The following is a 14,316-nucleotide window of genomic DNA, read 5'->3' as shown; positions in this document are numbered from 1 at the left end:
GCATGTACCATGTCCTCGCGTTGTTGTTTTTCTCTCATTTTTTTTTTTTATTAATTACACACACACACACACACCCTGCTGTGGACTTCTACATAGACAAAATATATGTACTTTGCTGTCAAAGAATCGCACACATGCAAATACAGTTTGCACTTGTCAACATGTAGGACATGGCTTTTCTTTTCGTACCCAACAACTCTCTCTCTCTCTCTCTCTCTCCCTCTCTCTCTCTCTCGCTTCTACCCACCAACACCAACTCATTTTGTGATTTTCCTTCATCCAGTTGTCAGTCATTTGTCATCTATGCCATATGCATACAATACAAATGCATGTGTGTATATATATATATGTATGTATATCTATCTGGGACAAGAACACAAAACATCTGGACAACACACACACACACACACACATATATATATATGTATATATATGGACATAAGCACATGGGGTGGTGGTGGTGGTGGAAAGTAATGTGGTTGCATAGTGTATGTTTTCAGGGTTATGGCAGTGGTCTGCAAATACCTCCTTCCACCTCTTCTTCTGCTTCCCATCTTCTCTTCCTTCTCCTCCTGTTTTCATGTCCATCTTCCATACGGGCAAGGGTTGGACGGTTTGACAAGGACCCAACATGTCCCAAGGGCTGTGCTGCACTCTGACGTCTGCTTTAGTCAAGCTTCCTCTGACTGGATGCCCTTCTTAATGCCAACCACTTTGTAAACTCTTTCCAGGTAGGTTAAGAGAAATTAATGCAAATTTATACAGGATTTTCATTGTAACTTCTTAAATAATAAATGTTTGTGTTGCTTTAAGAACATAAATTTTGGATATTCTATCCAGCAGAACTGGTGATATTTGGCAACTCAAAGCTAATACTACACAATAATTTTCAATTGATTTCAGTTTAGACAATAACAAATGAGAAGTGATCGTTAAAAATAGTGCCACGATATTGGTGTTAAATAGCTTAGTGACTTTTCTAATGCTTGTGCAGATCGACGGAGGTAAATGTTTCGGGCAATTACGATTTTCTAATAATCAATAAATCATAATCTATTTACGTCCTCAGTGGATAATTGGGTTAAAAATCAATAAGTCAAGTGCTAATAGGCAGAACCTAAGCAACTACAGCAAATTGGTCATCATAAAGATGACCGACAACGTGTAAATGGGATGAGAGAAAATACGAAAGTAAGATACAAGCCTTGTTGCATTCATTTGGGCTGCCTTGGTAAGACTGGGATGACAGGATTTTTATGTTGAATATAGAAAGGGTTTAATGATTATACAGAATGCTCGGGTGCCACTTGGAAGGGTTTAGTTAAGCATATATATATATATATATCAGAGAGAGAGAGAGAGAGAGAGTGGTGCAGGCATGGCTGTGTGGTGAGAAGCTTGCTTCCCAGCCGCATGATTCTGGGTTTCTACTGTGTGGCACCTTGGGCAAGTGTTTCTACTATAGCCTGGGGCCAACCAAAGGCCTTGTGAGTGGATTTGTTTGACAAACTGAAAAAAGTCCGTCGTATATATAAATATATATATATCTTTGTATGTGTTTGTGCTAGTCCACCAGCATCACCACCACCTTACAACCAGTGTTGGTGAGTTTACATTCCTGTAACTTAGCAGTTTGGTAAATGACCGATAGAATAAGTACCAGGCTTGAAAAAAAAAATGGTACTGGGGTTGATTTGTTCAACTACACACATGCACACACACACACACGCACACACACACACACACACAATGGACTTAGGCCCAGTATCCATCTACCTATTTTATTCACAAGGCGTTGGTTGACATGGGGCTATAATCGAAGATACTTGAGCCCAAGGGTGCCATGCAGTAGAACCGGACCATGCCTGTGCCTTTAGCTATGCCTATGGTACATAAAAAATAAAACGATTATAAAAATGTCAAAAGTATTGATAATGAACCATTTTCTAATGACACATTTTTCACCAAGTGTTTTTTATGAAATGTCAAGTTTTCATAAAAAAACTGAACTAAATAAAACTGGTTAACATTCTTTATTGAAAAGTGTGAATCAACAGATGTGGCCAGCTTAATAGTTTTGTTTGTGTGCCATATTTATGGAAGTAGTTGTTGGTATGGCTGCAAGTGAATGATGAAACAACCCCTTGCAAACGTTTGACCCTTTTGTTACTATATTTATTTTGAGATGTTCTGTGTTTCTTTCAGTTAATTTTGAGTATAACAAAGAATTTAGTAAAATAACTTAGTTATCATTAAGCTAGTGTTAGGAACATAAATTGTGACTAAGGTTTGGTGGAAGATTTTAATTCAAAACTTATGGAAACAAAACATTTGTACTCAGAGCCAGAGCTGGTTTCAGCCGGTTTGGTAATGAAAGGGTTAAGAATCGTTTCTCTATTATATATTTTAACCCTTTTGTTACCATATTTCTGTTGAGATGCAGTGTGTTTCTTTCAATTGATTTCATTTCAAAGAGAATATTCTTATATATATATATATATAGTCAAACCTTCCAACTCATGCTAGCATGGAAAACGGACGTTAAATTATGATGATTGCCTCAAACATGGCTGTGTAATTAAGAAGTTTGTTCCCACCATGTATGTATGTATCTGTGATTTTGCCTGTCATGCATGTAGAGATCTGTGTTTAAATTCAGGAAGATCAGGAAGCCATGACTAAAATACCAGCTAAGATTAAAGCATGTCAACTCACCACAACAACAAGGAAGCATTGACCTGCTATAAATAGCAGCTAAATTTCTCAGAAAAAATGTAAACCATCTCTAGTGGACATTGCAGTTCGGGATGGGACAGCCACGATTGGAATGTCTCTTATGTGTCTATTTGATCAGGGCTAATTGGTAGTAATTGTTTTGTTTTTTTAAAATTTAAGGTACAGGGTGAATGTTTCCTTGTTTGTGTAGAAACATGTCTGCTCATGGGGAAATATTACCTTACTTGGAAAGAAGTGAGGGGGTTTGGTGTCAGTGGGGGCATTTGGCTGTAGAAAGTCGGCCTCAGCAAATTCTGTCTTTGCCATGGGATCATGGAAAAGTAGACTTTGAAATGATGATGATTGTGTGTGTGAGAGAGAGGGAGAGAGAGAGATATGTAGTAAGAAAAGAGAGAATGTAAAAAAAGAAACAGAATGTCTGAGGGAGAGAGAGAGAGATAATAGTGTGTGTGTTAGAAGGAAAAGGAAGTGTGTGTGTTTGTGTGTGTGAGAGAGAGAGAGAGAGAGGTAGAATGTAGCCTGTGGATGAGAGAGAGAGAGTCGGAGCAGTGTAATGGGTGTCACAAAAAAGGAATATGGGTGTGTATATATTAATTTATGTATAGTCATGTGTGTGTATGTATATATATATATATATATATATCAGGGTTAACATGGGTAATTATACCAGTAATATAACGGTTATTTTTATCCCATAAACAGTTATTCCAACCTCCAACTCTACTGGTAGCATGTAAAAGCACCCATTACACTCTCGGAGTGGTTGGCATTAGGAAGGGCATCCAGCTGTAGAAACTCTGCCAAATCAGATTGGAGCCTGGTGTAGCTATCTGGTTCACCAGTCCTCAGTCAAATCGTCCAACCCATGCCAGCATGGAAAGCGGACATTAAACGATGATGATGATGATATATATCAAAGAAACTAATGAACAAGAATGCAAAACATTGGGAGCGCTTAACAGCAAGGCATACATGGAATGGCAATGGTCTCTCTCACATATGGGCACACGGTCACAAGACTTTTGATATTCAAATTCAGCTGCAGCACTTAATTGTCCTTTGTTTTATTGGTTTCCCCCTCACCATCCTACTCCCCCCTCATTCTCCCCTCATCCCCCTCTCCCAAGGATGATAGAAGCAAAGTCAGAATGTGGTGCTAGTGGTGGTGGTGGTGGTGATGGAATTTCAACTGGAATAAACGATGATAATATTAAGTACATAAACGTAATGGAAATTTGAAAGCAGTTATAAAGTTCATTCAGATAAATGTCCCATCATTGTTTGTTTGTTTGTTGTTTAGATTGGTATTTCTGTTTTTTATGTTGAAGTTTGTCTTAGAAATTACTTTGCTGATTGATAAGCAAAAAGAAAGGTGATTGATTGATTGATGGATAGATGTAGAGAAAGAGAAAGAGAGAGAGATTGATAGACATAGATAGGCGTAGATTCATAGATAAATAGATATGTAGAAAGACAAACAAGATATCCAAAAGTTATCTTTACAGTTCAGAAAAAAGTGAAAAAATATGGATAAGTCATTAGAGTTTATTGGAAAACGTAGGTAAATGAATAAAGTTTAATTAGAAACATCAGAAGATAGGTGCAAGCCAAGCTGTGTGGTAAGAAGCTTGCTTCCGAACCACATGACTCCAGGTTCAGTCCCACTGTGCAACACCTGGGGCAAGTGTCTTCTACCATAGCCTCGGGTTGACCAAAGCCTTGTGAGTGGATTTTGTAGACGGTAACTGAAAGAATTGTGTGCGTCATCATCATCATCATCATCATCGTTTAATGTCCGCTTTCCATGCTGGCATGGGTTGGACGATTTGACTGGGGACTGGCAAGCCAGGAGGCTGCACCAGGCTCCACTCTGATCTGGCAGAGTTTCTACAGCTGGATGCCCTTCCTAACGCCAACCACTCCAAGAGTGTAGTGGGTGCTTTTACGTGCCACCGGCACGAGGGCCAGTCACACGGTACTAGTAACAGCCATGCTCAAAAAGGTGTTTTTTACATGCCACCTGCACGAGAGCCAGTCCAGTGGCACTGGCAACGACCTCGCTTGAATGATTTTCTAAACATGCCACCAGCACAAGTGCTAGTTCCTGGTATTAAGGGTATCATGAAAGGCCTGGTTGGAGGCCTAACCTTCCGAGTTCTTTTTACAGGGCTTCAAAAACTGAAGGACCATTGCAATAAGTGTGTGAATCTGAGAGGGGAATATGTTGAATAAAATCATAATTAACTGATCCTCCTGTATTTCCTTTTACCCAAAATGCAGGAACTTTTCAGCACCACCTTGTGTGTATGCCCACACACACACACACTTAGAAGTGGGGTGCTGTAAAGTTTCTAGCTTTACGAGTATCGTGAAAGGCCCCGATCCTCCTGTAATTTCTTTTACCCAAAGCCAGCACCCTTTCATATACACCATGGAAGCCGGGAAACCGACTCTATGAGCCTATACGAACCAGGAAGGCTCTTTATAAGCTAATTTTATCCCAGACACCACTCTAGGCTATTTTTGTTACTCTATATATGCAGGATGTTTTCATTATCGTGATGGCTAGCTTCATCTTCAGCTGTACAGCTAACTTACTTTTTTTAGATACAGTGATATTTACTGCTAAAAGTACTTTGGTGATGCTTTGTAATGTACTCTTAGATTGCTTTAAATGTTGCATGCTTTAATGCACAACAGGCTACTTCTCTCAGGTTTGAGCTGCTGAAAGTGGGACACATCTAATATGCCCATGCAGCTTTTATGCTATCAAGTACAGTATGTAGGTAAGATAGGTAGGTAGGATGTGGAGGTAAGTAGATATGATAGATGGATACATAGACAGACAGACAGGCAGAAGGCATGCACACAAGGAGGAGTGGTTAGAGTGATAAATAAATAGCTTGATAGACATGGTCTTGATGTAGGAATGACTTCACTTGGCTTTGATTCTGAGGCTTATGATGGGGTGGGGTGGGGTTTAGTGGAACAGAGTGCTCAACATGTGACTCTAGCACTTCAGAGGTAGATTTTGATGGCCTGTATCACAAAAATCACCAGAGAGGATGAGGGAGTGGGGAGAAACCCAGCCCATTTATATGTATATCCGTCCGTCTGTCCATCTATTTATCTATCTTTTGCTTGTTTCAGTCATTTGACTGTGGCCATGCTGGGGCACAATCTTGGAGGCTTTTAGTCAAATGAATTGACCCCGGTACTTATTATTTTTTTGTAAAGCCCTGTACCTATTCTATCAATTTCTTTTGCCAAACTGCCAAGTTATGGGGATGTAAATGTACCAACGCTTGTCAAGAATTGGTGGGGTACACACACACACAACAGGCTTCATTCAGTTTCTATCTACCAAATCCACTCACAAGGATTTGGTCGGCCCCAGGCTATAGTAGGAGACACTGGTCCAAGGTGCCACGCAGTGGGACTGAACCCGGTTTCATGTGGTTGGGAAGTAAGCTTCTTACCACACAGCCACGCTCTTTCAACACTTTTGTTGTTATGTTTCTGTTGAAATAAGCTTCTCTTTTGTTTCAATTAATGCTGAAAATAACGAACAGTTTAATAAAGCAATTTCTTTATTTTGTTGTTGTTTGGAACATAACAGAAATTTATGGATAAAAGGTTTTAATTTGAATACTTCTTTTGTTACCAAGCGTCTGTTTAAATGCAATGTTTTTCATCTTTATCATCATCATCATCATCACCATTGTTTTAACCCCTCAGCATTCAGATTCTTCTGTTAAATGGAATGTTTATTTATTCACATCATTTTGAATTAACCCTTTCGTTACCATATTTCTGTTGAGATGTTCTGTGTTTCTCTCAATTGATTTTAAATATAAGAAAGAATTTAGTAAAATAACTTAATTTTCATTAATCTAGTGTTAGGAACTGTTATGATGTGGGTGTTTCCTACAGTTATAATTAGCAGCCATGTTGTGACTGTTGTATCTACTCTAGTAGCCATGATATTTTCTTGGTATTGGATATGGTGTATCTCTTCTATACCGGAATGGTAATACACCGCTTTGTCTATTGTGCTATTGCTGATAGCTCTGCAAGACACCGAATTTGGACCATCTTCCTTGACTGTTACTCGAAACTCGACTGTAAGATGTAACTAACACTTAACTCCAACCGAGAACTCGGTATAATGACTGACACGACTCCCTGCACTGGTGACCTCTTTTCAATTTTTAGTGACTTGTTTTTACCACTTGTCCCATGAGAGGAGTGTACCATTTCCACTACAACTGGAACATAAATTGTGACTAAGGTTTTGTAGGAAGATTGTAATTCTGAACTTTTTGAAAACAAGACATTTGTACTACAGAGCCATCTCAACAATTTCACCTGGCTTCATGGGTCTTCTTCTCAAGCACAGCATAATGCCCAAGGTCTCACTCATTTGTCATTGCCTCCATGAGGCCCATCACTCAAAAGGTGGTGCTTATTTATTCACATTGATTTGAATTAGTCATATGTTATGTTGTAGCTTTAAGATTTCGGTGATGTGATTGTTTACTTTTAGTAAGACACTGTAGGTTACGTGTAAGGGACTCTAATCGGCCAGTTTGTATTTGGCCCAAATATTGCATTTTGGCCAGGTATGGCTGGTTTAAATGCTAAAGAGTTGAAAATACTGCAAGTAATCCTTGTTATCTCAACAGTCAGGTCTTATTCAATCTCTCTCTCTTTCTCTTTCTCTTTCTTCTTCTTCCAGATAAATTTTATAGTGTGTCAGCTCGTGGCTCTTCTTCTGGGTATTCCGTTCCGCAGAGTGTTGTCACCGAGGAAGACCAGTACGACAGTACGGCATTTGGTGGAGGTGCTTGTTGGTGTCGCACTGACTGTCTTCTGTTTCGGATAGTAAGCATTTCTTTGCAATTCTTCTTCTTCACATTTACTCTCTCTCTCTCTCTCCTTACATTTTTTATTGTCTGTCTCTCTTTTTTTTTCTATCTTTCTCTTTTCCTTTTGTTTTTCTCTCTCTCTCCTCTGTTTTCCTTTCTTTTCTCTTTTTATCTCTCTCCTTAAATTTTATTTAAAACATCCCCCCCGCAAAATGGTGGGTTACCTAGAGACCCTTTTTTATTGTAGTATTTGAGAACTACTGCCATTATTAATGATTTCCATGAAAATTCCAACACTAATCGATTGTTTTTTTTTTCTACTTTCTCTTTCAATTTTTTTTCCTCGTCCAGTCAAGTATGGCACATTGTGGCTCAGTCTGCCGTGACATACATTATCCTGTTAGTGGCGCCAGCGATGCTGGCACATAAGATTGTCTTTGTGTTTGCAATGGGCTACCTGTCCTGTATGCACATCTACCGGCAGTATTACGATTATGGAGGATATACAATGGATATAACTGGGTAAGTAACGGAGCAACAAGATATCTCCATGTGTATGTCTCCATGTGTTCTCTGTGCATGTGTGTATGTCCATCTGTGTGTGTGTCTACACGCTCTTAATTATAGCTTTATCCACTTCAAGTTCTGAAGGTAAAAACGAATTGTTTCATGTTCTCTTAAAGTTTCTAAATTCTTATGTCATAAACCTCTTACAATTCTTGATGGTAAAAACAAAATTTCCAAAGTGTGTAACGTTTGTCATTCCTACATGAGATGTGGGTTCAAATCCCACCAGTGGCCTTTGAGTTTTTTTTATCCCGAGGTTAAAGTAGAAGACACTTGCCTAAGGTGCCATGCAGTGGGACTGAACCTGGAACCATACGGTTGGTAAGCAAGCTACTTACCACACAGTCACTCCTATATATATATATATATATATATATATATATATAGACATACACACACACACAAAGGGCTTCTTTCAGTTTCCGTCTGCCAAACCTACTCACAAGGCTTTGTTCGACCCAATGCCATCATAGAAGCCACTTGCCCAAGGGGCCTCACAGTGGCACTGAATCCTGAGCTGTGTAGTTGGGAGTAAACTTTGTATATCTCTGTGTATATGTGTATATATATATATTTGTACGTGCATACGTACACATTTTTTAATTAGCCGCTAATTATCATTTTCTGATTGACAGGCCTCTCATGATCAGCAGCCAAAAGTTGAGCAGTCTGGCGTTCAACCTATACGATGGCAGGTATCGCGACGACAAAGATTTATCGAAAAGCCAACGCCAGTATGCTGTCAGGTACGTAGACATGGAGTATTTAATCATATGATCTCATGACCTCGTGACCTTCATGTTGTTCGTCTTGTTGCTGTAGTTATTGCTGGGCTCTAGGTGTTCCAGATATGACCACTCCATCATTTTTATAATTTTTGGTTCTCCGTTAGTACAGTAATTATACATTGTAAGATGGTGGTTTGTGATTTGTTGAGGGGGTTTGGTTGGTATTTCTAGCAGATGTAGTGACCACATAGAAAATGCCCGTGATGTGTTGTTTTATATTATTATTTTTTTTTATTTGTGTTTTGTTTTGCAATCCTTTCATCTTTTTACTTGTTCCAGGCACTGTGCTGCGGCCATGCTGGAGTACCACCTTGAAAGGTTTCAGACAAACAAGTTCAGCGCTAGCGCTCATTTTTAGAAGTTTGGTAGTTATTCTGTCAGTCTCTTTTGCCGCAACTGCTAAGTTATGGGGATGTAAACAAACCAACACTGGTTGTCAAATGATGGTGGGACACAAACACAAATACAAGAACAAACAGATACACATATATGTACACACACATATTCATGTATACACACACACACACACATATATGATAGATAAAGGTCCTTCCTGAGTCATATAGACTGATAAGGGCCCTTTTCCTGATCTGTCTAGCATATATATCCCCCACCTGAGTGGGCTGGAGTATCGTAAAATAAAGTGCCTTGCTCAAGAACACAGTGCATTGCTCAGTCCAAGAATTGAAACCGCAATCTTACAATCATAAGTCCAACACCCTAACCACTAAGCCACACACACACAGAACAGGCTTCTTCATAACTTCCATTATTCAAATTCACTCACGGCCCAGAACTGTAATGGAAACAGTCGGTGAGATTGAACCCGAAATCACATGGTTACAAAGCGAGCTTCTTAACCACATAACCATGCCTACTGTGTATTATATTAGACAAAACTCATGGCAGAGGTATGTAATTACATTATGGACTGCTGTATGTGATGACAGCTAAAATATTCAGACAGGCTGCTGCTACTGCTGCTGCTTCTGCTGCTGCTGTTGTTGTTGTTGTAATATGTGACATTCAACAAATCAAACCAGCAGACAGACAGTCTGTGTGTGACATTAGAGAAGTTTTTAAGCAGATCTGTTGTGTGTATGAGACTTTAGATTAATAACTGGCAGCCGACTTGTATTTGATTACAGTTATTAATGTATCCATACACACACACATATATGTTAATTAACAAGCTGCTGTGCTGGTGTTCGTTATTTACAACTGCTTAATGGTCCTAATGATTTTTCTCACACCCACCCCACACCAACTATAAATAATGTGAAACTGAAAGAGTTTATGGTATCAAAGTCTTTCCTTATGTGTTCATTCATCACCTGTTTTTACACCCTGTTGCAGGGGCAGACCGAGAGTATTAAGGGCCCTTGGCCATAACTGTTTACTGGGCCCCTTTGAATGTGTGTTTTAGTAGAGTTAACATGTAGAGTGCGGGCCCCTAAGAGCTCTGAGCCCTTGTGGTTTGTATTGCAGTCCTTTTATCACCCCTGCCCTGTTGTTACTGGAGTTGTGTATAAGTGGCCAAGTATTCCACAGAAGCATGTATTATAAACGTAATTGTGATGCTGTTGGTGGTAGTTGTAGGGTGACTGTGGTTTTTTTTTTGTGGCAGTGGTGGTCACATAAGCAATTATTGTTGTGGTGTTACCAATAGTTGCAATGATGGGATTTGAATGTTATAAAGGACCATAACTGTTGCCTTAAAACAACTCCAAATATTTCCATTTTCAGCCGACGTTCAACAAACCCTTCAAATACACCACCCTAATTAATATATATATTAATTAATCTCGTGTTATTGTTTTAATGCTTTGTCTTTTGGTTTCAGGTCGATGCCATCATTGCTCCACTTTACAAGTTACATGTTTTATTTTCATGGAATCATTATCGGTCCTCTTGCCTTCTATGCAGACTACATGCATTTTATAAATGGTGACTGGTACCAAGAGTGGGAAGTTGTAAGTACATGTGTTCTTGGTATTAATTACCATTTGATAAGGTAGCAATCTGGTAGAGCTGTCAGCACACCGGACACAATGCTTAGTTGCGTTTTGTCTGTCTTTATGTTCTGAGTTCAAATTCCGCCAAGGTTGACTTTGCCGTTCATCCTTTCGTGGTTGATAAAATAGCGTAGCAGTCAAGTACTGGGGTTGATGTAATCAACTAGCCCTCTTCCCCACCCCGAAATTTCTGACCTTGTTACTATAACAGAAAGGATTATTATTAATGCAAAAATGGTGAGCTGGCAGAATCGTTAGCATGCTGAACGAAATGTTTAACCCTTTCGTTACCAACCCGGCTCTGGTTCTGTGTACAAATGTCTTGTTTACATAAGTTTTAAATTAAAATATTCTACCAGACCTTAGTCGCAATTTATGTTCCTAACACTAGCTTAATGATAACTAAGTTATTTTACTAAATTCTTGGTTGTACTCAAAAGTAATTAGAAGAAACATAGAGCATCTCAAAATAAATACAGTAACAAAACGGTCAAATTTGCATATGGCTTAGTGGTTAAGAACACGAGCTACTAACCCCAAGATTGCGAGTTTGATTCCAGGCAGTGACCTGAATAATAATAACAATAATAATAATAGTAATAATAACAACACCAACAACATAGAAAAATACCTTAGGAATGAGAACCCAGGTTTGAAATTTCCCCAAGACACCTGATGAAGGCTGGGGGGTATATCAGCCGAAACGTTGTCTTAACAACAAACAAGATGAGGACAAATATCTGTTAAATGTACATAATTCCTCATCTCCCCTAAATATAGAACTGTAAAGGCTAAAGAGTTAAACCATTGATAATCATATGATGAATGATGATAATGAAATATCTTTTCCTCAGAATTTCAACTTTTTTTTTGCATTTTTGTCCCTGCCTTCCCAATTCCTTCCTCATGAGGTAGATATAGCTATTCCAAAATGCCACTATGAAATTCTTTAAATACTGAAATTTAAAAAGAAAAATTATTTTCTAAAATTAAATTCTATTTCTGAAACATAACTTTATATCTTAAAAGAATTAACTAATATTTATTTATTTTACTTTAAACGATTTAAAAGATTAAAACGAATTCTTCCTTTCTTATATTTCATTTATTATTATTTTTTTTTTTTCCTGTTCCAGGATGGCCAAATAGTTCAGAAACCTTTAGAAAATGTGCCATCACCAAGAGTAAGTTTCTCTTCAACTTTATTTTCTTTTATAATTTTGTTTTTTTGTTATGTCTTGGGAGGGTCATTATGCCAGTAGGGGCACAAACACCTACACACTGGTTTGGTTTCACTTCTTTTTATTCTTAGTTACCTAGGTAACCAATTAACTAATAAATTAATCATTGAAGCGTTCCCTCCTTTTACTTAAATAATTTTTGTTACTGATCTCAGTTTTTCTACAAAGGTCTTTCTACTCAACAAAATTTCCACTCAGTAGCTCATGAACGCTCAGTATTGTCTTTGTGTATTCCCAGGGCTCAGCGGATCCCCGGTTGAAGTCACTGGTGTTAGCGTTTTGGTTGGGATATCAGCTGAATTATCTCCCCTACAACAAGGGAGATAATCTATCATTACTAAGATTAGGAGAGGAAAAATTGCCACACTTTTAATACACACACACACACACACTTATGCACGCGCGAATACTTGGGTCGGAGCGTCAGGTAGTATATCGTCCGAACCAAGGGGTCGAAGGAGGCGCACAGAGATATTAAAACAAAACAAACAAAAAAAAAGGGAGTGGAGTCTCGTGAATTCTTGACGTGGTTGAGGTTGGTCTCACCCCTGTCCCATCCAGGGCCCTGAAAGCAACTTTGCTGTAGCTTGTAAAATTTCTCCTTGAGGCCACACAACTGGAACCCTCATCATGATAACTCCCCCCCCCCTGTTTATGTAAACAAAACGGACAGATTTGTCCAGTTTTAATTGTTAAAAACGTTAGTGCCTCTTCTGTGATGAATGGTAACTGACTTTTTTTTGTTCTTTTTTTTTTTTTTTTGGCCTGTTTGTAGGTGGCTGTTACGAAGAAGCTTATCGGCGCCTGCGTTTGTGCTGTCATTCTGCTCACAATGCCGAAAATCATCCCACCACAGAAAATGCTGGGTATGTTAACATTAACGAACTTTTTCTACGTACATCCGAATCTCCATCCCTTCTTATTAGCTTGTTTGCTTGATGTCGAATGCTGTCATCACATCCCTCACAAAAGCTGACCACAATTTATGTTCCTAACACCAGCTAAATGATAACTAAGTTATTTTACTAAATTCTTTGTTATATTTAAAATTAATTGAAAGAAACACAGAGCATCTCAAAATAAATACAGTAATGAAAGGGTTAAACCATGCACCACCCTAAATACGCTACACTCTTCTTGTTTACACAAAATATAAGGACCTTTCCGTTTTCGTATATCCTTTTCTTCTCTTTCTCCTTCAGAACCTGAATTCATGGAAAACACCAGTTTCCTGTGGAAGTTACTCTACATGACGATAACTGTATCGTTCGTACGAGAGAAATACTATTTTGCTTGGGTCTTAAGTAAGTTGGATGTGAACCTACTTTCTGTAAACAGCACTGTCTTAACTTTTACTGGCTGCAGTCATTAGGCTGCGGCCATGCTGGGGCACCACCTTGAAGAATTTCTAGTCGAATGACTCAACCCCCAGGACTTACCTGTGTTAAGCCAGGTGCTTATTCTGTCGATCTCTTTTTGTCAAATTGCTAAATTACGAGGATGTAAACACACCAACGCCGGTTGTCAAGGAGTGGTGAGGGACACACACACACATACAGTAATCCCCTGACTATCGCTGGTGTTACGTTTTAAAACTCCCGCGCGCATAGGTGAAAATCGGCGAAGTAGAAACAGTACTGAACTGTATATTTTTAAAAATTATTTTGATAATTTGTATATATTTATTTTATTATAAATGCAAAAACAACACCATGGAGGAATCGACGTAAGCTTTAAATAATAAACCGCGAGACGGCGAGGGGTTACTGTATACACACACACGTGGACAATAACAAAATGGAGGGCGGGGGGGAGCATGTTTAGGCGATTGAAAGAAATCGAATGCAAAACGAAATACTTCAGTAGTTACCTCCCTTATTCATACGCGCGCGCGCATAATAATTCCATCGGTGTTTCAAAGTTTTTGTTTCCCAGATACGATCGATCACACGCACACTCACACACACTCTCTCTCTCTCTCACACACACACACACTGACAAATGGTGAACTAAATTAATATTTAGGCCAGGAAACGCCGGGTAGCTGTACTTTTCAAGGCTTTTTTATGTTTTTTTAATTTTTATTTTAATATCTCTTTAC

The 14,316-nt window shown here is 38.7% G+C and overlaps 1 protein-coding gene across 1 annotated transcript in view; it reads left to right on the top strand.

Annotated features, from left to right (window-relative positions):
* The window catches only part of LOC106868769 (lysophospholipid acyltransferase 6), a 26,468-nt gene that overhangs the window by 7,189 nt on the left and 4,963 nt on the right, over nt 1–14,316 (top strand). The window contains exons 2-8 of the mRNA XM_014914186.2: nt 7,475–7,620; nt 7,956–8,126; nt 8,807–8,917; nt 10,803–10,932; nt 12,111–12,158; nt 12,991–13,081; nt 13,418–13,519. Coding sequence (XP_014769672.1) covers nt 7,475–7,620; nt 7,956–8,126; nt 8,807–8,917; nt 10,803–10,932; nt 12,111–12,158; nt 12,991–13,081; nt 13,418–13,519 — 799 coding nt within the window. The remainder of the gene's footprint in view (nt 1–7,474; nt 7,621–7,955; nt 8,127–8,806; nt 8,918–10,802; nt 10,933–12,110; nt 12,159–12,990; nt 13,082–13,417; nt 13,520–14,316) is intronic.

This window comes from Octopus bimaculoides, chromosome 24, assembly GCF_001194135.2.
Source record: "Octopus bimaculoides isolate UCB-OBI-ISO-001 chromosome 24, ASM119413v2, whole genome shotgun sequence".
Lineage (NCBI taxonomy): Eukaryota > Metazoa > Mollusca > Cephalopoda > Octopoda > Octopodidae > Octopus > Octopus bimaculoides.
This window is presented reverse-complemented; position numbering and strand designations above follow the sequence as displayed.